This window comes from Aythya marila (assembly GCF_965140915.1).
Source record: "Aythya marila genome assembly, chromosome: 17".
NCBI lineage: Eukaryota > Metazoa > Chordata > Aves > Anseriformes > Anatidae > Aythya > Aythya marila.
In genome coordinates, this window is record NC_139058.1 from 1808861 (window position 1) to 1834016 (window position 25156).

The following is a 25156-nucleotide window of genomic DNA, read 5'->3' on the forward strand; positions in this document are numbered from 1 at the left end:
GGGGCGTGCTGCGAGGCTCAGCCTCGCCGAGGCAGGGACAGCCCCGGAAAACCGCACGGCCTCCGCCGGGCTGGCAGCGGGGCCAGGCTCGCAGGTGAACCCCCCCCCACTTCGCCTCGCTCTGCAGCCCCCTCCCGTGAAAAGCACCAAAAGCCATCACCGAGGGGCTAAAAAAAAAAAAAAAAAAAAAAGGGTGATAAAAGCCCAGGGATGAACCAGCCCCAGCAGCAGCGGCGGCGGCATTTGGGAGCCAGATTTCGCCAGGGGAAGTGACTCAACGTCTTGGAAGGAGTTGGGGGCGGCGGGGAGGGTGGGGGGACACGGGGTGGGGAGGGGGCAGCTGGCAGCCTCCTGGCCCCACAGGGACTCCCCCGGTCCCGCCAGGCATCACCCCGCAGCCCCCGAGCTTTGTTAGGGCCACGAGGGCTCGGCTGGGGGTGGGTGGGCAGGAAAGGGGTCCCCACGGGAAGCGGCGCGGTGCTTCCGAGCGCTGGCTCACCGCAGGATCCCCGCCAGCTTTCCCACCCTCTCCCAGCTGTTGCTCGCGGAGCAGAAGTGCTGCCAGAAACACCCCGAGGATGCCGCTGCGGCTGCTTCCCCCTCCCCTTCCCCTTAAAACCCGGTTTGGGAGCGGCACCGTGCCCTGCGACACGCGTGGCCCGGCGCCGCCAGCGTCCTCCGACCTCCTCTTCCTCGCTCCCAGCCGCTGCCTTCATCCTCCCCGGCCTCGCAGCAGAGGGAGAGCGCGGCCCCGCTGCAGGTATTGGGAAGAGGGGGAAGAGAGGAGCAGCCCACGCTGAAATCCCCATGCCCTGAGGACCTTTTGGGGCTGGGGGGCTCATTTCCAACCCCGCCTGCTGCTGGCAGGGGCCACCTCGTGCTGTCCCCATGGGAAGGTGGTGGCCGAGCCGGGGTCCCCCTGCGGCGCGAGTGCCGGCACCGGGTGGTGGTGGAGGGGTTCGTTGAGGGGGGCTGTGGTGAGGAATTGGGGTTTTTGGCCATGGGAGGGGTTAGGACGGGTGCTGCTGGCATGGCAATGGGGTTGTAATGGGGACTGGGACAGCACCAGCCCGTGCACCCCCCTATAGGGTTGGGGCACCGCGCTCCCCAAGCACCTTGGGGTGGCCAAGGGGCCGTGCTCCGCTGGGCTCTGCACCACCACCATCACCCCGAGGGTCCTGCCAGCCCCCGGCCGGGGATGGTTCAAGCACAGCCCCAGCATGATGCCCACAAGCTGCTCACATTTCCAGATCCCCCCCCTGCCCGGGCGCTTTGCAGGGGCCTCGCTTCTCTTCTCCTTTCTCCGGCCGGGCGCCGCCGATCCGGGCGCATCAGCATTTTTCCTCCTGATTCAGCCACGGGGCGGTTTTGTAACCCGGCGTTGTGCAAAGCCGGGATCGCAGCAGGGCCCCAATTCCTCTTTTTAGCCCCTGCTGTGTGACCCTGTCCCGGAACACTTGGGGTTTGGGGGGGGGGAAGAAATCACCACCTGCGTGGGACGTCGTGGGGCCCTGAGTGCCCCCAGAGGTGCCACTTCTCGTTGGGCTGTCCCAGCTCACACACTTGCAGTGGTTTTGCAGTTCTGCACCCATTTCTGGACGGTTTCATGACCCTCAATGACCCCCCCAAGGCTGTGGAGCAGCTGGGGAGGGGGCATCAACGGGGAAACCCCTTTTTTCCCATGGAGCCCCCCTGCCTCCTCGCACCTCCGCTCATCCCGGAGCGATTTGGGACGGGCTGATCCCTTCCCGGGAGCGCACTGCCAGATCCGGGCCCCCCCTCGGTGCGTGGGTCACAGCTGGACGAGCAGCTGGGGACAACCAGGCACCTCGGGGGCGTCGGGGGCCAACACGTGCCTGGCTCGGGCTGGCCCCGTGGCTGCAGTCCCCTTGGGGGTGCGCTCACGTGCCGTGCCGTGGCTCTGCTGCGCGCCCCCGTGATGGCCACAGATGTTGCTCTTCGGCTTCCTTGCTGGCTGGGTGTCCCCCGTCCACCCTGAGATTCATTTTTGGGCTGTTCCCCTCCCTCCCCACTGCTGTGGGGTGATGGGGAGCGGCTCAGCGGGCAGCCCGGGTGCGGATGCCTCAACCCAGCCCGCGGGGGGGACCCTTTGGTGCTGCTCACCGGGAGCACCAAGCCCACGGCCGTGAGCCACCAAGGGGTGCCCAAACCCTGCCCCAGGGGTCCCGCGAGGGGCAGGCAGCAGCACCCGGGGGTGGGCACGGCACGGGGGGAGCTGGGCTGGGCACGAGAGCCTCTAAAGAAGGGTCTGCGTCCCCACATCCTGCCGCCGAGCATCGCTTCCTCCTTCCCAGGCACGGGCCAGCTCCGTGCCAAGGCAACGTCTGCTCTGTTGTGCCACAGGCTGAGGTTTTGCTCCTTCTCCCGTCGGCAAGATGCGCGTGTCCTCCTCGGGATGAGAAAGCTCAGCGATATCCACGGCCCCGGCCGCTCGCGGTGAAGTGACAGAAGCCCAGGGCTGCTGGCACGATCCTGACGGGGCTGGAGCGGGGGAGATGTAATCCAGCCTCTGCGCGAGCAAAACCCCGGGGATTTGGCGAGCTGGGAGCTTCAGGTAAATCCCTCCGGGTTTTTATATTCCTCAGGTGGTGCCCGTGCAGTTTGGGAGCAGTGCTCGGGGTGCGGGGAGGGTTTTGCTGCAGCCAGCAGAAAATCTTTCCTTTCTCAAGGGCACCGCGGCCAGCCGAGGCTTTTCTCCTCCCTGTTATTATCAACTGGGTTTGGGGTTTGGCTTGGCAGAGGGTGGTGGTGACCTCCGGGGTCCCAACGCGTGCCATGTGTTGGGGTCCTGGAGGTCACCGCCACCCTCAATTTTTGTGCTTTTCCATTAAAAACAAAAACATTAAAATAAAAAAAAAGTTTTTTAGAAAAGATTTTTGCACCCTGCGCGTCAGCAAGGAGCACTGCGTGTGGGAAAGCTGCGTGGAGGGGCTCAGGAAAGGGGCTGCTGGATGCAATTTGTGGGAGAGGGGATCTTAAAGAGTCCAATTTGGGGGCACAAGGAGGACGGGGCGCTTCGCTTTGCTGCCACGCGTTGGGGACGGGGTCCCGTGCATCGGGGGCTTTCGGGGTGCCCCCTCCTGCTCCGGGGGGCAAGCAGGGCTGTGGAGCTGCACTCTGCCTGACCCTGAAAGCCCCCCCAGCCCAGCACGGCCACGTCTGTCCGTCTGGCAGCAGGAGGGACAGACCGTTTCCTTTTCTTGGTTTCCTTCCTCTGCGCACCCTTGAAATCCCGAGCGCTGGGGCAGCTCCGCAGGTGCCTGGGCACGGCGTCCCCAAGAGCATGCTGTGCTGGCTTTGTCCCCAAACAGCCCCGCTGACACACGGGGCACCCTGGGCAAGCCCTGCAGCCCTCCTGGGGGAGGCGAATCCCCCGATTTTACACCATTTCACGCCCTATTGCCCCCGCGTGGGCTGCTGCTGTGCCCGTGGGGACGCGGAGCCGTGCAGCTGGGCTGCTGGCACCGTGCCGGGCAGCCGGGGAGCTGCGACGGCGACGTGCAGGGAATGGGGAGATGTGCCCCGAGGGATGGGAGCTGCAGGGAACGGGGAGATGTGCCCCGATGGGTGCCCCTCACATCGCCCAGCTCGCAGCCTTCGCCCTCTGTCCCGCACCCAGGGCCGGGCGCTGCTGCGTCCCGCGGGGCTGGAGGGGGCCGGGGTGCCCGCGGGGCTCTGCCTGCAGCAAAAGGGGTTTTTCCTGGCCTTTTTACTGCCTGCTAAATGCCAGGAGGGCCGAGAATTAATAGCATTTATATAGATGTAGGCATCTATATAAATATATAGATAACAGGGAGAATAGGAGAGGAGAGAGCTTTTATTATCTCGGAGGCAGCTCGCCTCGTCTCAAGAAGCACAGGAGCATAAACTGCCCTTTTTTAAAGCAAATCTTTGCCCAAACCCAGCTCTCTGGTTTCTCCCCGTAACACTGAGCCCTTCATGAGAACAGCAGGAGGGGGGGGGGGCGATGGGCCGGGGCTGTGCCCCCCCATGCACCTCGCAGCATCCCCGGCGCTTTGCCTCTCTCCTCGCCAAGCTCTTGGAGCACTTTCACCCCGGGGCGAGCATCTTTTTGGGCAGCCAGGCACCCATTTCTGGCCGGAGCGGGGTGCCCTTGCTTTCGGGGTGACCCCACACCCTGCCCAGGTCCCCGTGCCACAGCCGGGGGCAGCTCACGGAGACCTGACCCGTCCCGTCCCGACCCAGCCCGCGCAGCTCTGCCCAGATAAACACTGACTCATGCTGTTATTCTGTCCCACCCTGGGCACAGCCGGCTTTTTAAGGCTGCCTTTCCCAGTTATTCCTTTTTTTTTTTTTTCCCTCGCTCACACAGCCGGGGAGGGAGCCTCGGCACAGGGCCCTGTGCGGGCAGGGGCCGGGGATCCCGGTGGAGCGGGGCAGGGGTGCTCAAAGCAGGGATGCACCCGAGCACCGTGGATGCAGGTAGGGCTCGGGCAGGGCTCGGGGCCTCAGTTTCCCCTCTGTGCCCCCTTCCTCGGCCTCAGGGGCTGCTGATGCCCAGTTGTGCCGTGCTGGGGCTGGGGTGCTCAGGGGGGTTGCAGCACGGGGGTCCCCACCGGCTCCGCTCCCCCCCCAAGGACCCACGGTGATGCTATGGGGCCGGGAGGTGATGCTGCGGGGCTGCTGTGGGGCTGAGGGCGCCCCGCTGAGAAGCCAGGAAGTTTTTCTGCATGCACCTCATCTAAAAATAGGGTTTGAGCTTGCGGTTCGTGGCCAGTTCCTGGGTTACCTCCCCCCCGAGGGTTTAGCAGAGCCATGCTCCGAGCTCGCCTTTTCTGAGCATTTTCTCGGTGTCCAATTTGCACCCAGGACGAGGAATCCTTCCCGGGGCATCCTCTGGGAGCATTGCACCGGGATGGCGTGCGATCCCTCTCCGTTTCCATGGCAATTGCCAGCTAAAAGAAATGGGAATCGGAGCTGGGCACCCAGAGATGCTTTCCCGTTCCTTCCCTCGTTCCTCGCTCCCCTGGGCACTGGCAGTGCCCTGCACGAGTCTGGGAACTGCCAGGAGGAAATGCAGAGCTCGTGGGGAGCGCCGTGGGGCAGGTGCAGAGGGATGTTGGGGCTGCTTCCTCGCCCCCCACCCACCTTGGGTCCGGCTCCTGGGGGTCGTGGGGATGCCCCTTGCTCAGCACCGGTCACCACGCGGCTGCGGTGGGACGGGGAGCGAGGGCAGCAGGGGATGAGGCAGATCCCAGGCTGGTTTTCAGCCTGCATCCAGCAGCTGCAAATCATTTGTGAGCATCCCGTGGCGAGAGGCAGCCCCGCGGTGGGATCCGGCCGCGCTCCCCCTTTCCCAGTCACATCCGTCCTCCAAGACCCAGCCGGCCGCGGAAACGCTTTCGCCCAGAAAAGCTGGATTTGAACATTTCTGCTGTTCCCTCCGCTTCCTGTTGCCGTCCCAAGAACAACAGCCCTGACCTCATCCTCGCCGTGCGCCCGGGGACGCCGACGGCCCCCAGGGGGGTCCCAGCCCGGTGCTGAGCTCAGCCCCCGGGGTCCCCGGAGCAGCGCAGCTGCGTGGATCACGGGGAGGGCGGCCGCGTGCTGGCGGGTTATTTTGGGTAGATCCTGTGCTGGTTTCTGGTGAGGTAGGAGGACAGAGATGAATAGGGAACAGGGAGTAACATGGTTTTGGCTCAAGCGAGGTATTTGCAGCCCAGAAGGAACATCGAAGTGCTCTCAGGGTTGCGTGGGGGTTTTTGCTCAGACAAAGTCTGCGGGTTTTCTTGCAGCGAGGCACGAAGATGGTTCACACGGCCACCCCTCGGGCTCTGCCTTTTTGGGGCGGGAGGGCAGGTAGGAATTTGCTGGCTGACTTTTCCGGCTGTGTTGGGCTCCAGCTCTCGCCCCCGGTGCGCGGAGCCGGCAGCCAGGCTCCCGCTGGCATTGCGCATTTCTGACGTGGAGAGGGCAGGGGATGACGAGGGTGGGAGGAAGCAGGATTTGTGCAAAATGGAGAAAAAAAAAAAAAAAGAAAAAAAAAAAGAAAAAAAAAAAGTTTTTGATGCCTCGGAGGCCAGGCTGGCAGGAGTGGGACTGGGTGACCCTCGCTGACCTGGCACAGGCGGGGTGCTCGCCGTGCACCCGCTGCCACAGGGACCTCATTCAGGGCACGTTCCCGTGCCAGGGCTTTCTGCTAAACCTGGGGGGTTTGGGGGGCTTCCTTCCCATCACCTGCCTCGTACCTCTGCCTTAGAAACTTTAAAACCCAGTCGAAGGGAAAAGAGGGCGGGGAGGTGCAAAATAAACAGACAACTCAAATAAATAATCCATTAAACACAGCTCCGAAATGTCAAGCTGAATGTCATTGCACTCGCCGGGCTCAGGGACTGTAAAATAACAGCAAAAAGCAGCTTTTACATTAAAAATGGATGAGCGGGCACAAGCGGGGGGCCTGCCCTGCCTGGGTCCCCCCAGCAGGAGGAGCGGGGTCAGGGCTGGGAGCAGCAGGGGAATTGGGGTCTGGTGGATCCCTGCTGGCAGGGACAGAGCTGTGCCACCAGCGGGGGCCACACGTGCCACCTGTTTTTGGGATGGGGCTGCTGTGGGAGCTGCTGGGCCATGGAGGTGGCGGCTGGCACGGCTCGTTCCCCGGGAGCACCACCAGCCAGCGGCACGGCCGCCGGTTCTGCTGATCCTGTTACTTCCCCTGGGTCATCAGCTTTAATTCCTCCTTTCGACCGTCAGGGGTTTGCTGGGGCGAGGCTTTTCCAGCTCAAGCTCGAGGGCGAGTTTTGGGCTAGAAGTGCATTAATTGTGTCTGGGAGCAGCCCCAGCAGCAGCTCCAGCCTGGGCATGGCCCCAGAGCCACTTCCCTGGTCACCGAACCCGTGTTGGGTGCGGGACAAGTGATGCCCTTTGGGGTGTGCACCCATGGGCTCTGCACCCCTTGGGGAATTGTCCCCTGGCCACCTCTTCTGGCACAGGGAGAAGCAAAGGGGCTGAGCTGCATCACTCCTGGAGGGGTTTTAGCATCCTCCTGGCCTCAAAATCCATGGAGAGAGGTTGGATGGGACCTCCGAAAGCTGCTCCTGCCCTCGGCTCCCACAGGGCTCCACTTCCCAAACCACCACGTCCCCGAAGGGAGCGGCAGCGAGGGAAGGAAGGGGCAGAGAGCAGCGGGGCCGCACGGGAAGGAACCTCAGGAAAAGCCCAGGGAGGAACAATAGCTTGTCGTACAAACACGCCGCGGGCTCAGAGCCCTGCCGACGGGGAGGAGGATGCTCGGTGCGGTGGGAACTTTGATTTTAGATTCCTTTCAAATCCAGGAAAGCAGCAGCATGTGGCTGGGTTCGACACGGAGCCCTCTTCTTCCCAAAAGGACGAGCTCGGATATGATGTCTGGGGCTGGGACTTGCCCAGAGCTCACCCCCTTTGCCAGCTTGGCTTTAACCCATGGCAGGAGCCCAGCTTTTGATCATGGCAAAAGGCACCATGTGCGCTCACAATCAGTATTTTATAAAGCACCCAGGGCACTGCTTTTATCACAGAAATAACTCGATTCAAGTCCAGCCACCTCACGCATGTTCATGGATTTGATTATTTAATTCTGCTTCCTCCCCAGCCTCATCCACCCGAGGGCGAGCGGATTTTGTCTGACCCGAGCCGTGACTTTGCAGCTCCAAACCGAGGCCGTGCAGGTGAGGAGGGAGCTGCTGGTCCTGGCTCCCTGAGCAGGGCCACCTCGGGGCTCCCCTGGCCGTGCCGTCTGATCTAACCCCATGTGTTTGCTCAGCAGAAACCACCCCAAGAGCCTGGCGCTGCCCGGGGGGTGATTTTGGGGTGATTTATTACTGATAATGGCGCTCTCCAACCTGTCCGATTACTCCGACGACCTTGATAGCTACAACGACTACCTGGATTACACCTACGAGGAGACGAGCAGCGCGTGGAGCAGCCCATCCCACGACCCCAAGGACATCGCCAGGATCCTCTCCGTTGTCATCTACAGCGTGTCCTGCGTGCTGGGCATCCTGGGGAATGGCCTGGTCATCGCCATCATAACCCTGAAGATGAAGAGGTCGGTCAACGCCATCTGGTTCCTCAACCTGGCCGTCGCCGACTTCCTCTTCAACATCTTCCTGCCCATAAACATCGCCTACACGGCCATGCGGTACAACTGGATCTTTGGGACAGTCATGTGCAAGCTGAACTCCTTCCTCCTCATCCTCAACATGTACACCAGCGTCCTCCTGCTCACCACCATCAGCTTCGACCGCTACGTGTCGGTGGTTTTTCCCGTCTGGTCCCAAAACCATCGATCCACCAACCTGGCCTATTTGGTCTGCCTCATCATCTGGACCGTCGGCATCATTATGAGCTGCCCGTCTCTGGTTTTCCGAGACACGGCGCAGGCCCGCAACTCCGTGATTTGTTTTAGCAACTTTTCCCTGTCCAGGAACAAGTCTTACCAAGCCCTGGCCCTGATGAGGCACCGGACGGTGAACATCACCAGGTTCCTGGCGGGGTACATCCTCCCCATCACCATCATCACCTTCTGCTACGTCGCCATCGTCTTCAACCTGCGGCGAAACCGCCTTGCCAAGTCCAAAAAGCCCTTCAAGATCATTGTCACCATCATCGTCACCTTCTTCCTCTGCTGGAGCCCCTACCACCTGCTGAACCTCCTGGAGACAGAGCCCGACATGGTCTCGCGCTCCGTGTTCGAGATCGGCATCCCCATCACCACGGCGCTGGCGGCCTCCAACAGCTGCATGAACCCCGTCCTCTACGTCTTCATGGGCCAGGACTTCAAGAAGTTTAAGGTGACCATCCTTTCCAGACTGGTGAACGCCCTCAGCGAGGAGACGGGCCACTCCAGCATCGTCCACAGGAGCTTCTCCAAGATGTCTTCGATGACCGAGAAGGAGACGACGGTCCTCTAGGGTGCTTGCGGGAGGGCCGCGGCCCTCCGGCCTTGCCCATGCCCACCACGAGGATGGTGACCAGCTTGGTGTGGGACGAGCACAGTCTGGTGCTGTCCTACAGCATGTTCTCTGACTGGTCCTGCTGTCGGGGGGCTGCCAGGTGCTGGGGACCCCCCGCTTTGTGCTGCCCGATTGCCCCGAGCTGTCCCAGTTATTTAAGAAAACGTTGCAGGACATTTTTATCTATAATGTCACCGTGTGGCCTGTGCTCCTGGCCAGGGCACCCCTCCATTTTCAGAGACATTTGCAGCTCAGAGATGTCAGCACCAGGCTGTGTCGGTGCCCACGCGTGGACAGACCGGAGGCCATGGGTGACGTTTGGGCCTGAGATGCTGAGGGCTGAGCTACGGGTGCTCTGCGAGGAGCCCAAGTGCTGGACAGGCTCGTGACAAAGGGAAAAATAAGCAAAAAGGGGGAAAACAGCTGAATTCTTTGGCAGGGGACATGTCTGAGGACTGCCTGGCTGTCTGGATGGGTGGTTCGGTGGGTACCGCTGCGGGCAACCTTGGTGGCACTCTTCCCCTGCCCTGTGTATGCGTATAACTACTTATTTTAACATTTTGTGGTGTATTGGTACTAGCACAACTTGTTTTTAACTGTGACGTGAGCACTCTGTAGCCGGCAGAGGCACCAGAATAAACACAGTGCCCACCAGGCGTTGTGGGACTCCTGCACAGAGGGTTTGGAGCCAGGCAACCAGCGCGGCTTTTTGGCCAGGAGCCACCTGCCAGGGTGGGGGATTGGCTCGTGCCCGGGGTCACCAAGTGGGAGAAAATAAGGAGAAAATATTAATTTGAAGTTCTCTTTGAAAAAAAAAAAGACCCTTTTATTCAGAGCCGGGTGCCTTTTGGATGCTGGGTCTGTGAGTCCTGGTGGGTCCTTGCAGAGTGCCCCGGTGAAGGGTGGCCGAGCAGCATCTGAATCCAATTTCATGCACAGTTAATTTGGGAGATAATTCACGGGCTGGGCTTCTTGACGGTGACAAACGGGTGACACCGGTGTCGCTCTTATTTATGGCTTGATTTCTCCATGTCACCCCCAGAGCCTGTAACTCCTGGGAGGACGGGGAAGGACCATGTAGGTGACAGGGGGAAGCAGGCTTTGGGGACATTTTGGGTGCCCCTGGGGGGTCCCAACCCTCGCGGTGCCCCCAGGATCTTCCCCATGCATCACCCACTGTGGCCATTGCAGGTCTGCTCACAGGTGCACACAAAGGCTGGGGAATCCTTTTTTTTTCCTTAAAAATTGAAAGAAAAAAAGTCCAAACCAGGAGCAGACAAAAACCAATTGGTGAAGCCCAAGCACGGAGCCGCGGGGATGCTGTGGGTGCTCGCAGAGGCAGCCGAGGTTCGGGTTATGGGATGGGGTGAAAACCTCACGCAGTGAGAGCAGGAGGTGTTGTGGCTGGATTCTGTGAGCCCGTCCCATCTGTTATTACAGCAAATACCTCCCCAAAAAAAGCGGTGACTCGGTACGTAACCTTGGGTTAAACCAGCATTACAATGACAGCTTCGGAAACCTAATATTTGAGCTCGCCTCCCTGGTTGTTTGCCTAGTTAATATGAAACCTGCTTTACATACAAATACCCCCAACATGTGCTGAAGCTCTGCACACGAAGGGAAAGGAGCCCAAAGCTTTTCAGGTGCTTCCTAGCGTGTATTCCTGCCTGGCTGCAGAACAACCTCAGCAGCAGAACCGCTCTGTGCAGGCACTTCCAAACCCCGATTTTTTTCCCCTTTTGTCAGAGCTGGAAAGAAATGCACCTAAATATTGCCCCCATATTGCCTAAATATTGCAGATCAAGGTTTTAGGGTAGTGCAGGGCTAGCTGGGAGAGAAGAGCGTCAGGTCTGGGGGCTGGGACCCCCAGCTCCATTCCCAGACCCCCTTACACCTCTCCAAGACCCCCATCCCCACCCCAGGACCCCATCCCCACCCCAAGACCCCGTTCTCCACCCACAGCCATCCCAGCTCTCCCCACCCATGGGTGTCCCATCCTCTGTAGGGCCCAGCACCCCCAGCCCGGTACCACTGCACCCAGCACCCTCCCGGCGTGCCAAACCCACCGCTTCCCTCCCCAAATTCCTGCCTCTTGCCAGCGCCCCGTAACTGCGGGGCTGGGGCTCATTTCGCACGAGCGTTTGGGAAATTACTCCAGAATACACTGAAATCATTTCTGCGGAACACATTACCGTCCTTAATGACTGTTCTTTTTCAATTAGCTGTCACAGCCCTGAAATAAAGCGGTGCTTTACTCCTCCGATAAATCACACCCTTTATTTGGGATTGGATTTAAGGAAAAAAAAAAAAAAAAGAGAGAGAATAAACATGCTATCATTTCCCTTCCCTCAGTGCCAGGCGGGCTGGAGCCATGTTTAAATTATCTCCGCTGCATTCGGGCAGATTGTCAACTGTAAATTTTACAGAAAATAGTAAAAACGATAAATAAACATGCTTCTTTTGTAGCGGATGAATATTACGGCTGCTCAGATTTATAACCCTCATCTCCCATACATTTTATGGCTTTTGTAAAAGTGCTGTCGCAGCTTCTGTATTATGCTGCTAAGGTTTTTTTCTTTTTTCTTTTTTCTTTTTTTTTTTTTTTTTTCCCTCTCATTTAAACAGCTTCGTGTTCATCTGGGAGGAAGAGGAGCCCTGCTTGGGGTCCCCAGTTCATCACCAGGAGATGTCACTGGTGTGGCTGGGAATTGAGCTGCTCCCCATCCCCATCCTCATCCTCATCACACCCCCATCCCCATCTCGTCCCCATCTCATCCCCATCCCCTCCCACCGCCCCCAAGCAGCCTGCTGAGTGCCGAACCCACGCAGAATTGGGGGAAATGCGGGCGGTTTTGGTGCAGACGCCGTTGCCAGGGCAACTGCTGAGTAACCCATCCAGCCCAGCTGGCGCGGCGCAGGGGATGCAGAGCATGGGGGGTGATGGAGCCTGAAGATATCACAAAAAAAAAAAAAAGGGGTTTTAATGCAGGAGGGATGCCAGGGGGCCAGAGACACCTTGTCCCCTTTGCACATGATGCCCCTCCAAGCGAGTGACGTCCCACACGTGCTTTCGGTGCTGCCGCTAAAACTAAAAGCATTTCAGCAACTCCAGCCACGAGGGCGGCTGGCCAGGAGCAAAGGAATAAATCCCACCAAGCCCATTCTTTTTATAGGGCCCCAGGAATGATAAGAGGCGATGGAAATAAAGTTTGCAGTAAATCTATCAGCTCTCACTACGCTCCGGAATAAACCTGCCTTTAAGGATGCTGTAGGGGCAATAAAACTGCCAGCAAGGGGCACCCGTCAGCGCTTTGGATGGGGGAACGTCATTAACGCAATTAACGCTGACGAGAGCGGGACTGGGACCCGGCGTCACCCCCGGGGGACCCCACAAAGACACGGGGAGGCGGGATAGCAACAAAACTCCTTTAATAGCCGGGTTGACCTGAGGATTTGTTCGGACAGAGGTAGGCAGCCCCGCGGCCGCCGCGGACCAAGGAGCGCGAGGTCGGGACGGTGCCCGCTGCCGGGACGGGCGCACCCGGGCTCCTGGAGACCTCCAGCAAAGGACGAGGTAAAACCAGCACGCTCCTGACAAAAATACATTCGTGGGCGAGCGGCTCCCTTTGCCCAGAGACCCGAAAACGTGGAGCCGGGGGGGGGGTCCCCGCAGCCCCGGCACCCCGTCCTGCCCCCTTAGGCGGCGTCAGCTCCGCACGCGCGTTAGAAAAATATAATTTATCGAAATTCTCCTTTTGCCAGCGGAGTTTTCTTCTCTCTCTTTGAATATAGCTCGATAGGTGTCTCTAGATTTCGGCCTGTGCACGTGTTTCTATCAAGATCAAGAGTTCCAAGCCAATCCTTAAGGACCTAACTGTAGAAAAGGCTGCGCACAAGATATGGCTTTTGCACCTACACCCGGAGGGACTCGGGGCTGGGAGGAGGGCAGGCGCCTGTGTGGGGCGAAGCCTGGGCAGGGGCCAGGGCCACATGCAGCCCTGCACGGAGCCAGATTTGCAAATGGCATCTTGTGGGCGTGCACAGAGCTCCTTTGGTTTCCTCCCTCCCCAAGGACAGGAGGGCTCACCCCGTGCCCAGGTCCGTGCCACCCGCTCACCTTGGTCTCCGTCGTGCCCATGGTCACAGCTTGGACCTGCTCCAGGTCGCACCCAGACCCCCAGCACAACATGTCCTCCCCCGTGCCCATCCGCTCACCGTCCCCCAAACACTTTTTTGGGGGCTCTTCTGCCTCGGGGAGCTTCTGGAACGAGGAAAAGGTGCTTGGGTGGGGGCTCGCAGCTTCTCTGTCCTGGGTCAGTGTCCCCATCTCCAGCACTGCAGACGTGTGCCCATGGCTGGGGGGGCACAGGGAGGGTCCCTGCAGAGCCCAGGGATGGTGCCCAGCAGGGGACACGGCCACCTCACCCCGCTGCACCCCTCCATGTCCCATGGTGCCAAGTCCCCTGCCAGCGGGACATTCCTCCTCATTTGGGATCAGCTCCATCCCCGCCAGCAGGAGCCTTCCAGGGGTTTCCAAGGAGCGTGGGGACAGCCCCCAGAGCCAGCAGGCACCGCAGGGACACTTTGGGCACGGCACAAGCAGTGCAGGATCCACGCAGTGACCCCCTTCCCCCGGGACATGCGCAAAGAACCGGTCGCATTGCTAAAGGTGCTGCAGCAGCCGGCGTGGGAGCTGCTCGGCCCCACGCTGCCCACATTTCCCCGCTCCTCAGTGTCCTGACCGATGTCTGGCACGGCAGGGGACAAGCGCAGGACACCTGCGCGATGGGGACGGGGACCAGTCGTGGTGGGGAGGGCGCCGTGCAGCCCCTCGGTTCCCAGCTCCGTGGAGGTGTCGGCCAAGCAAGCTCAGCGATGGCTGGGGAGCGATCGTTTCTCATGCAGGGGGGTTGATTAACAGCTAGCAGCAGCAGATGGAGAATTAAAAGAAAGCCACCCACTGGGTGGAAGCAGGCAGAGGAAAAGGAGCCTTTCCTCTCCAGGCAGGGACAGATCCCCCACCCGGCTCAGTGCCATCACCTCGGGTAGTAGTCCTCCGGGACCCCCGACAGGTTCCGGAGCTTCAGAGCCGCGTCCACCGTCTTGATGTAGCCGCTGATCATCTTCCTCATCTCAGGCGTGTAGGGGTCGTACTCCAGCTTCCTCAGGCCCGAGCGCTTGAAGTTGCCGTCCTTCTGGCCCTCGACGCAGAGCAGCCTGTCCTCGCAGGCGGCGATGCCCAGCAGCCCCACCATGCGCTTCAGCTGGGCGAAGAGGTCGCGCTTCAGGTCCTCGAAGTGCACCACCAGCACCTTCCTGCCGTAGCGCAGCCAGTCCAGGGTGTGGGTGGCCCACCACGGCGCGTAGTTGGCCACGAACTCCGGCCACTCTGCAAAAAGAAGAGCACGGGGACGGTCAGGGGGTGACCCTGTGCCCCCAACCAGTGTCCCCTCTCACAGCTGGAGGGGCTTTGCGGAGCCCCTCTCCGATGGCTCGGCTTTTGGGGGCAGCACGAGCTGTTGTCATCCTCGGGGACGGGGACACAGCTGTGCGTATGGATGGCTGCGAAATCACCGTTACCCACAGGTTCCTGGCTAATTGATCCTCGCATAAAAATCGGGGGATAAAAAGGGTAATGAAACATGGACAACAAGCAGTGGATCTCCTGGCAGCGCGCTTACGATGCGTAAAAGCTCCGGGTACCTGCCTCTCCGTCTTGTCCTCCCCAAGAAACCGATGCCTGATTAATAGCTTAACTGCATTTAATTCCCCGGAGAATCATTAAACACGGTATCTGTTTCATTAAACAGATACAGGACAATTCACCTTGTGTAATCATATCACATAAAACTTTGCTTTGGAACGGCTCCAGGGACGCCGTAAAATTAATGGCACGGAACAAAACGCGGGGTTGCGCCGAGCCTCCAGCCTCTGCCTGCGCGCGGCACAGATGCGGCCGGGGGGGAGGCGAAACCTGCGAGGCAGGAGGGAGGAGCAGCATTTTCCATCACTGAATCGCTCCAAAATTAGAGAGGGAAATGAGCTGGGATCCCGCGGGGCTGGGGCTGGATGCTCCTGCGGGGGCTTTAGGCTCACGGAGCGGTGATGGGAGCGATCGTGGCCACGGAGCTGGCACCCTGCATGTGGTGTGAGACCCCACCTTTAATCATTTGGCCTTTTTGGTTGTTCTTTCGGCCTCGAGATGATTTATTTAACAAAACAACCAAGCACTAACTGCAAACCTGGCACAAATGGAATGTCCTCATGCAGGCTTTGCTTCCGTGCTGGGGGCAGCGAGGTCTCCAGCTCCTCGCTGGTGGCACGCACGTTTCACAGCGAACCCCGACCCCATTAAAGACCCCAAATGATGGAAAATCTCCATCATTTCAATGGTTAATTAACCCTGCAATTAACCCGGTGGCTAATCACACATTAAAACGTGCGTCCCCTTTGGTTTGAGTAAGAGCCAGCAGCAATCCCTGAACCCCACCCCAGTGGGGGCGAAGCCAGCCCCGATGGAGAGGTGACAGCGGGAGGCAGGAGGGGGGGACAGCTCCTGCGTGGGCATGGGTGCGGGGTCTTGGGGTGCTGAGCTGCTGGGGGTGCTCAGCCCACAGCCGAAACGCCTTTGCCAGCAGCGAGCACATGGCAATAACGAAATCCAGGCACATAACCGCAACAACGGGAAAAAAAAAAAAAAAAAGATCCCCTTAAATAAACTCTGAATTAAGGGTAGCAGATGTTCAATCAAGCTAAATATTTTAACTCTTTCCAATGAAGTCAATTCCACAACAGCAATTTGTAAATTGCTATAATTAACAAGCCTCCACAAGCTGTCTGTGCGTGGTGAAGGTGCCTTCCTCCGAGCAGCCGGGCTCGGCCGAAGGGGACGGTGGCAGGAGAGCGCCGCGCAGCACCCTCTGCCCCCCTAATTTTGCCTTAACGAGTTCAAGGCTTAATTTCACCCTGCAGATGCCCAGACCTGGACCCCGGGCGGTGGCACCGCTCGGGTTTTCCACGCCGGGACCCTCTCTGTCCCTGCTGGTGCTCATCCCCTACCTTTGCCCTTCCAGTGGGCGTGCGCGGCGAAGCCGATGTGCCCCCCGTACTTGCGGTTGAACTCGGCCATCAGCGCCTTGTAGGGGTTGCGGATGAGCAGGATGGCCGAGTCGAAGGACTCGATCTCCTTCTGGCCGCTCTCGTGGGTCTTGATGCAGATGGTCCTCCCGCTGCGCCAGTGGTCCCGCTCGCCCTTGAACCCTGCCGGGGTGGAGCAGACGTGAGGAGGAACGTCCACCCCTGAGCTCCTCAGCACTTTCCGTGCCGCTGACACCCCTGAATATGGATGTGGTGTTCCTCAGCACGTCGCTGTTTTGAGCTGCTGTAGGGAAGTGCCTGGGGACAGTGCCTGTGGTATTGCTTTGGTTCCCAGCTCGTGCTCCCAGGCGTTTTGGGGTGGCCCCACTGGGCAGAAGCTCCCGGGGCTTTCCTCTCTGACTGGTGCCCAGCAGGGACAAACGGATGCCACGGCTCCTTCCTCCTCTGCGTGCTGCTTTATTCCTGGGTTTTCTCCAAGGTGGGAATGGGTCAGGGGAGTTGGAAAAGAGGATTTTCTAGCTGAGACCAGAACCGCTTTCCCTAGCATTTCCTAGGGAGATCTGCTCAAAACCCAGCCTTTTTCACGGCGAAAAATGCCTTGCTTCATCTGCCACGGTCAGAGCCGCTTTGGTTCCTCCTCTAAAAATTTTCAGCACCCTCCACAGGTTGAAAGACACCAACACAAGGCAGAAATATCAGTTCTGCCCCAAACTGCTCTCATTGCGAAGGCTCAAACGCACCACAGGAGGCTACGTCTACCCAAACCACTGCTCCCCGGGGCAGGCACGGGGCAGCACTGGGGGTACCCAGCCCCTCGCTCAGCTCACCCTTGTTGTAGAGCGACCCGTCGAAGTAGTAGCTGCCGGTGTAGAAGCCGGTGGCGAGCTCGATCAGGTGCCGTGCCCACGTGTTGCCGGCCCCGGGGAAGCTGGCCAGGGCCACGAGCTGCTTGGAGCGGGTGGGCAGGAACCTCCTGTCCATGCAGCGGTTGTCTGCAAGGAGGAAACGGGGAGGAGAAGAAAAGCTGGGGGACAGGAGCTGTTTTGGCAGGGCTAATGGGTCGAGGCACCGGGCTGCTTGAGGATTTCGGGCAGGGGTTGCTTGCTTGTGCCGTGGGGATGTCTTGGTTCCTTGCAGCTGCCCCCAAAAAATGCTAGGGCAGGGTGTGAGGTGGTGGTGACGGGGAGAGGTACCCTTGTGCCCTGCCCAGGGGACGTGGGAGCAGCCCAAAAGGGCCTCAGATGAGGGAAGGGGGTGCCGTGCCATCACCAGCTGCACGCTGATTAATTAGGAGTATGTAATGAGGGCACATTATCCACGCGGCGCTGCTGCTTTTGATGTCAGTGACTGCAAAAGCGTTTCCAGCACGGCCACAAAAGCAGGAACTGTGTCAGGAATGGGAACAAGCCATTCTGAGACAAAACGAGCCGAGTTTTGGACCTCGTTCGTTTTAGCTCTGATAAAGAAGCTTTCTGGGCAGAGAAAAACCCCACGAGAGCCCTCCCCAAGCATCTCCCCCCCCATGCCAGCCAACACCACGCTTCCATTTCCATCCCTTGCCCCACCAGCAGTGAGATGCACGGGACAGGAGCCTTCCCGGGGGTTTCTCTGCCTATTTTTTTGCTTTTTTCCCTTTTTTTTTTTTCCCCACCCCGTGTGTCTGGTGAGCCCCGTTGGCTTCCCCTGCCGGCTGCCGCCGGTGGCGAGGAGAAAAACGCAGGAGCAGGGAGGGATCCTGCTGGAGGCAGATGGCAAACTGCTCTCTCCTGCGCCGGAGTTAAGCAGTAATTAAAGCTGTTTGTTCACGGGAGGATTTATTTCCCGGGAAATCAAAATAAATGGCGATTTTTAATGGAAAGCAAAAAGCTACGCAGGCTGCCCGCGGGCGGCAGGAGCCGGGTGCCCACGTGGAGGGGTGCCCACGAAGCCGGGGCTGCCCCGAGCCCCCCAAAAGTACCCAAACCCTCACCTTGCACCTGGGTCTGGTAGACCAGCAGGAACTCGGGGGTGCCGCAGCTCTCGAACTCCTCTCCAGGGCACCTCTGGGCGCAGAGCTGCTCGTCCTCGCGCTCGTGCAGGGTGAAGAGCGTGGTGGGGAAGCCGCAGAGGCAGGCGGTGCCGGCCAGCGCCGACAGCGGGTACTCCTGCGGGGATGGACACAGGGGCAGAGCCGTCCCTGCTGCCTTCCTCCCCCTCCTGTGCACAGCACCGGGGCGCTTTGGGTGCCCTCCGGGTGTTGGCACCCCCAGCTTGTTGCATGCACCCAAAGTATCCGGATTTATCCCCATTCCGTGGTGCTGCTCGTGGTGATTTAAGCAGGGAGAGTTTATTTCCCTGCTGCAAAGGGAGGTCCTCACCTGTGTGTTTTTTTTTGTTTTTTATCCTCTGGCTGGATAATTCACCTAATTTTTAATGGATAAATTAAAATGGATAAATTAAATGCCCACTCCCGGCCTGGCGGTGCCCACCCTGGATGAGCTGCTCCGTGTGGACACTTTTACTGTGGGCAGATTTGGTGCAAAACGGGGGCCAGCCTTCCCCTCCCGCATCCCTGCTGGTCTCAGCAAATCATTAGGGTGGGAAGAAAACCCCCTCCCCTCTGCCTTTGGCGAGCCCCAAGAGTGGGGCAGCAAATCCAACCCGTACACATCCCAATTGTACCGAATCAGCCCCAAATGTGCTGGGCGCGGTCGCAACCCCCCCGGTACCTTCTCGGTGCAGAAATCCACGCATTTATCCACGGACATGTTGGGCATGGGCTGGCTGGCGGGCAGGGCGATGGAGACGTTGTCCGGCCGGCGGAAACAGCCCCGAAACACCGCACTGCCATCTGGGGGGGGACGGGGGGGGAGATGGTTGGGGTACAGCTCGTTAGCGTTGCTCTAATTGGGCTTTTTGCCAGCTTGCCTCTGGGAGATGTTTGGTGAGGAAAGACAACCAGAAATGCCCGGCCCTAAATGGATCCTCCCCGAGGTCGCGATGTGGGCAGCCCTTTGATAATTAAACGCCTGCTAATGAGCCCCCCCCATCCACCCAACAGTGGGCTGAGAGGTGAAGGAATGTAGATTTGGGGAGAGATTCACAAACACCAGAAATCAAACCCTCATCTTTTAATATCTAACTGGACTCCCCAGTTAGATATTGGGGATCCTTCTAACCCCAAAATTTGGCTCCCAAATCCTTTCAACCCTCTAACTGTGCTCCCAAATCCTTACAACCCCCTTATTTGCTCCCAAATCCTTCTAACCCCAAAATTTGGCTCCCAAATCCTTCCAACCCCAAATTTGGCTCCCAAATCCTTCCAACCCTCTAACTGTGCTCCCAAATCCTTCCAACCCCCTAATTTGCTCCCAAATCCCTCCAACCCCAAAATTTGTCTCCCAAACCCTTCCAACCCCCTAACCGTGCCCCCAAACCCTTCCGACCCCCATCAACACCCCCTCTCCCGCGGTGCCACGACCCTGCCGGCGGGTGATCGGCGAGGTCCCCGGGGGGGGGGGGGGCGTCCCCGTTTTGGGGTCCCGCGGACTCACGGCGGCGGGCGGACTCTTGGGCCAGCTCCAGGCGGTAGATGGAGAGGCGGTTGGCCCCGCCGCAGGTGCTGCCACGCTCGCCCTTGCAGGGCATGTTGCACTCGAGCTCGCTGGCGTTGGGCGCCTGCACCTTGTGGCCGCAGTAGCACTCGGCGCCGAACTCCAGCCCCGCGTAGAGGTAGCCCCTGGGGGGGGGGAAAAGGGGGCTCAGCACCACGCCGGGGACACGGGGCAGGAGATGGCACCGGGGGGTGAGCCCTGGGATGGGGACACGGCCACCCGTGGTGGTTCTTGGTAGCCTGGGGGGGTCTTCACATGAGGCAGAGCCCCCCCGGGACATCCGTTGTGTAATTTTGGGGAATATGGGGAGGTGCAGGAGGTTCCCTGGGGGGGATCGTTGTGGGTCTGCTGGTCATGGGTGTGCTTGGAGAGCTGTGGGGATGGTGTTTGGTGAGGATGGAGGTTGGAAGGTTGGAGGGGGGGGGGCCCTACACGGCTAGAGGTGTCAAATCTGAGCCCTGCACCCCCTGCCCCGTGGGGGAATGGCACGGAGGGAAGCCCCCCGCTTCTTGTTCCTGGGGAGGAAAGTGGGGTTTCTCGAATAAAAAATGGATAGAAAAGAAAAAGAAAAAGAAAAAGAAAAAGAAAAAGAAAAAGAAAAGAAAAGAAAAGAAAAGAAAAGAAAAGAAAAGAAAAGAAAAGAAAAGAAAAGAAAAGAAAAGAAAAGAAAAGAAAAGAAAAGAAAAGAAAAGAAAAGAAAAGAAAAGAAAAGAAAAGAAAAGAAAAGAATTAAAATAGAGTAGAGTAGAGTAGAGTAGAAAATAAATAAAATAAAATAAAATAAAATAAAATAAAATAAAATAAAAGAAAATAAAATAAAATAAAATAAAATAAAATAAAATAAAATAATAAAATAAAATAAAGCAAAAATCACACACACCAATAGACAACAGAGGAGGGAGGAAGGGGAGAGGGGCGGGGGGCTGTGTGAGCAGGGCAGCCCCGCTGCGTGGGGCTGGGCAGGAGGCGCGGTGCTCGCCCAGCACCCTACCGCTCGGCGCAGTTGTCCTGGCAGCGGAACACGGTCATCTTCTTGTAGTCCAGGAAGGACACGCCGCGTAGCGTCCGCCGCCGTGTGCTGTCCACGTAGCAGCCGATGTATTTGGCTGGGGGGGAGAGAGATGGGGGTCAGAGCCCGCCCGGAGCCTGTGGCTCGTTATTTCTTCATCATCATCATCGTCATCATCATTGTCATCGTCATCACCAGCATTCTTATTCTTATTCATATGCTTATGCTTATGCTTATTTTTACTCTTATTCTTACTCTTACTCTTACTTCTTATTCTTATGCTTATGCTTATTCTTAATCTTATTTTTACTCATACTCTTACTCTTACTCTTACTCCTTATTCTTATTCTTATTCTTATTCTTATTCTTATTCTTATTCTTATTCTTATTCTTATTCTTATTCTTATTCTTATTCTTATTCTTATTCTTATTCTTATTCTTATTCTTATTCTTATTCTTATTCTTATTCTTATTCTTATTCTTATTCTTATTCTGCCCCAGCATCTCGGGGCAGGAGGGGGACAGGGAGGAACCAGGAGGATGTGGATGGGGACAGGGCAAAGGGACACTGGAGAGGCACCGAGCACCGGGAGCAGGCCACCCTTCCACCCTGCCCCTGCCTAATTTTGTCCTAAATTGGCATCCCCAGCCTCGGTCCTCTCCTCTGCGGTCCTCGTCCCGTCCTCCTGCTTCAAACTCAGCAAAGCGGCTCCAAAATAAGAGAAGTTTCCTGAGGTGAGAAGTGGTAAAATAACGCGTGCCCTTAACTCTGCCCCACCAGGCACGCATCGGGAGCTGGGATGGAAAAATAAACCAGATTTTCTCCGGCCAGCAGCTCACTCCCATCCCCAGACCCTGCTGCAGGCAGTGTTTGCCCAGTGCCAACACTCGGCAAAGCAAAGGCTGATGGATGCCGGCGCTGGGAGCGAACGGAGCTGCCGGTGGACAGGGAACAGAGCTGAATAAATAGTTCCAAGGAAATCCTGTATTTGACAAATTTACCCTTTTCTAATAACCTGAGAGCACACAGCCACGTCCTCGGCTGCAGTTCTTCCCCGTGCTGCTCCTCTTTGCCTTGGTGGGCTCGTGTTAGGGACGGGACGGCACCGCCAGCACGGCCCCATCCCCATAAGGCTCCCTCGTTAGGTGCCTTCGTTAGCACCTTGCTAAACCTCCACGTGTTTTAACACTTCCCACCTCCTGCTCGCACCCTGCACCTGCTGGGGGGCCCTGCACCAAGCCCCCCAGCCCCATGCCCCCCCTATGTGCCACCGAGCAGCTCCCCACCAGCCTGGCCCTCGGGTGGAGGAGCACCGTGCCCAATAACTCCTGCCACCAGGCAGCCACCCCTCACTGCTAATTACCCTCGTCATAATTTGGCATTCCCACGGTGCTGAGCAGGTTTCACCAGGTCAGCTCATTTTTTACCCGGGACAGACCTAACCGGAGCAGGATTTCTCCAGCAATTTCCACCCAGCTGCCGATTGATGCGCATTACGTCCAACCCATCGCCCTTGACATCTGCGTGCTGCAACCGATTAGGAAGGCAACTGGAATAATTGGGGAGAGGCGAGGACACTACGGGGACGAGGAGCCAGCTGTGGGGCCAACCTGCTCCAGCACACAGCTCCCATGGGACCCCACGGATGCATTCCCAAGGGATGCACGAGGCCAAACCCAGCCTGCAGCACACGGAGCACACGGCCGGGGACACAGTTTGGCAGGCACCGTGTGTCCGTCTGGAGGCAGCACCTCTGTCTGTCTGTCTTCTCTCCCCCTTTTACCCATTTAGCCCCTTATTTAGCCCGTTAAAGGCAGAACCGAGGCGTTTTGAGGCGTTTTCTCGGGGCTGTGCTGCAGGGCGATGCTTAAAACAAATACCTGCCCTTGATTTTCCAGCTGGCTGATCAAAGGCCTGCCGCAGCCGGCGCTGAGCTGTTCCCCAGCCCCATGAAGCTTGTTTGCAGATGTTTTCCCCCAAACCACTCGCACGGCACCGATACAGATGGTGCCTGCCGTTGGGAAAGCTCCGGCGATGGGTGAGGACGCACCCAGGTACACCGAGACGAGCCCAGAGCTCCTCGTCCTGCAGCCCAGCAGACATGAGCATGGCAAAGGGTGGGGATTTGGGGACATCTGGAGCTGCCCAATTCCTCTGCTCCATCCCGCCCCGACCCCCGTGGCCAGGATAGGGTTGCTCGGACAGAGGCTGCTGGTGAAGGACAGGGTGTGTAAGGCCAGGGATGGGAGCACTGCTGTTATTTTTTTATGGTCTCTGAGGGTTTCTTCCTGCAGAGCAGCTGGTGAAGCCTCTCCAAGTGTCACTTCACATCAAAGGGGCAGAGCAGCCACACGTGTCACGGGGACGGGCTCCCACGGCCCCTCCGTGCACGACGGGATGGGGGCACCAGGGTGGAAATGTCACCCACGGGGAACCCCTCCTTGTCTCATTTTAGCACCAGAAAATGCCTTAGGTGAATATTCCCCCCTGGTAAAAGCCCCCAAGCCCTGAACACTCATGCCAGCCTTGCCTGGCTCCATGGGGGCAGCCAGAAACTTGCAGGCGCTCGAGCAAATGGGACATGGGGGACACGGGGAGCACCAGGGCATCCCGGGCACATGCATCACGTCACAGCCACCAGCACATTTTGTGCTCTGCAGCACCCACAGCACCTCCGTGGGGCTCGGGGCAGGACGCCAGCACCAGTAGGGCGGAGGAGAGCCCGGTGGCACACGGGCACCTCTCCGGGAGCCACCGCTCAGTGCTCCCCGCCACGGATAATCACCCTAAAAACCGAGGCAATCCGTTCTGCTGCTGTCACGGGTGCAGCGTGCTGGAGCAGGCTGCGTTGCTGCTTCTCCCCAGCCCACGTTATTACCGCCAGCACATGGCAGCAGCTCTCAAGCTCAGCTGAGGAGGCGAGTTACCGCTTCGCCGCGGGGGCACGGAGCTGCCGGAGAGAGGGCTCGGGGGCTAAATGCACACCGGGGGCTGCTGCCTGCCAAACCCCAAGCACAGAGGCAAGCGAAGGGTTTTCCCCGCATTTTGGTGGCGTTTGCAGGGTGCTCGCTCTGCCACCCACGGGTGCCAGCTGCAGGAGCATTGGGACAGCGGCTGGGACAGCACCGGGTGCGTGGTGCATGCGCGGGGCTGCCTTGGAAAAGCCCCCGCAGGCAGCTCCTTGGTGAGCTCTGCACAGAGCTGCCTTCGGGATAAATAGATGACATTTTAAAAATCAATGCGAGCGACTGCATTCGCTTACCCGTGTTCATTAACAACGCTCCCACTCCCACTGCGGGCAGGGAGCTCCTGGCCCCAGAGCCTGAGCACACAACCCACACACCTCCAGGCTCGGATGTCCCCTGGGGCCGAGGGGACTGATGCTGAGCTTCCAAAGGGTGCTGGCTGCTGGGGGCTGAGCGGCCAGAGCCGTCCTCGCCGGCAGCATGTCCCCAGCTGGCAGCCCTGAAAGTGCCTGTCACTGTCACAGCAAGGCACGGCCCGGAGCAGGAGGGAGAAAATGGGAAAATGGAAGTGGACAGCTGGTATTTGGGGAGGGGGGAGGGAGGGAGAGCACCATCCTCTGCACCAGGGGGCTCCAAAACAGGGCGCGCGCACCCTGGGGTGCACAAGACCCCAGGATACGGGCAGAAAACATTTCTTTGTGCCACGCACACAGCTTATAAGCAAATACCAACATATATACTGACAGCCTGCACTCGGAATCACCTCACCAAGGGGATGCACGCCCGAAAACACCTCGGGAACCAAGGCTCTGGAGCTCGAGGCTTGCCCCACTCCCACCACCAGCCCTTACCTCTGTCCTCGTCCTTCTCACGGCCGCTCCTGCCCTTGAGCAGGCGGCTCCGCGCCGCGCCGTAGTCACCCACTTTGCTCCTCTCGGCCGGCTCCTTGGCGGTGCTTTTGAACCAGGGCCCTCGCCGCCGGCCCCCCGCAGCCCCCGGGAAGCCGCGGCTCAGCTGCATCACCCCCAGGTAGGGCAGCTCCTGACCCTCGCCCGCCGCGGGGCCGCGGGGGCTGCCCGCCACCCGGGGCTCCCCGGTGAAGCCGGCGTGCAGGAAAACCAGGCTGCCGGCCGCCAGGTAGAGGGCCAGCAGGGTGAAGAAGCGCACGGGTCTCCGCCGAAAATACCGCTGGAATTTCACCAGGAATTTGGCCATGGCGTCTTCATCCCTCCCCGGGGCGGGAGCCAGGGAGCCGCTCTCCTTCGCCGTGGGGTATCCAAAGGGGCGCGCTGATGGGGGCTCCGTTTTATTCCCCTCCTGGCTGAGCCCCCCGGGACGTGGCAGCGGGGGGGATCATGGGGTGTAGGGGCTGGTTTGGGATTGATCAGTGGGTGCAGCCCTGCTCAGTGGCTGGGGGCAGCATCTCTAGGGGCAGCGGCGCTGTCGGCTCTCCGGGCGAGGAGTGAGGAGCCCCTGGGCGCGTCTCCGGCCCCTTGATGCCAGCTGGGGCCCTGTGC

General features: G+C 59.0%; 2 protein-coding genes across 5 annotated transcripts; one reads left to right on the forward strand and one right to left on the reverse strand.

Annotated features, from left to right (window-relative positions):
- Window positions 1–599: 599 nt before the first annotated feature.
- On the forward strand, window positions 600–9646 carry CMKLR1 (chemerin chemokine-like receptor 1). Of its 4 annotated transcripts, XM_082774251.1 has the most exons (4): window positions 600–760; window positions 2365–2575; window positions 7610–7685; window positions 7784–9646. In XM_082774251.1, the coding sequence occupies exon 4, from the start codon at window positions 7845–7847 to the stop codon at window positions 8928–8930; it is 1086 nt and encodes a 361-aa protein (XP_082630377.1). In that variant the 5' UTR covers window positions 600–760; window positions 2365–2575; window positions 7610–7685; window positions 7784–7844; the 3' UTR covers window positions 8931–9646. The 4 variants fall into 4 exon arrangements, with proteins under 4 accessions (XP_082630377.1, XP_082630379.1, XP_082630378.1 ...); XM_082774253.1 differs by lacking the exon at window positions 2365–2575; XM_082774252.1 differs by lacking the exon at window positions 600–760 and having other exon boundaries at window positions 1880–2575.
- Window positions 9647–13779: 4133 nt separating this feature from the next.
- Window positions 13780–24854, reverse strand: WSCD2 (WSC domain containing 2; the record flags this gene model as incomplete). Its single annotated transcript, XM_082774098.1, has 8 exons — window positions 13780–14361; window positions 16032–16232; window positions 16898–17062; window positions 18040–18214; window positions 18779–18900; window positions 19604–19788; window positions 20655–20769; window positions 24491–24854. The coding sequence occupies 8 exons, from the start codon at window positions 24852–24854 to the stop codon at window positions 14009–14011; spliced, it is 1680 nt and encodes a 559-aa protein (XP_082630224.1). The 3' UTR covers window positions 13780–14008.
- Window positions 24855–25156: the final 302 nt, after the last annotated feature.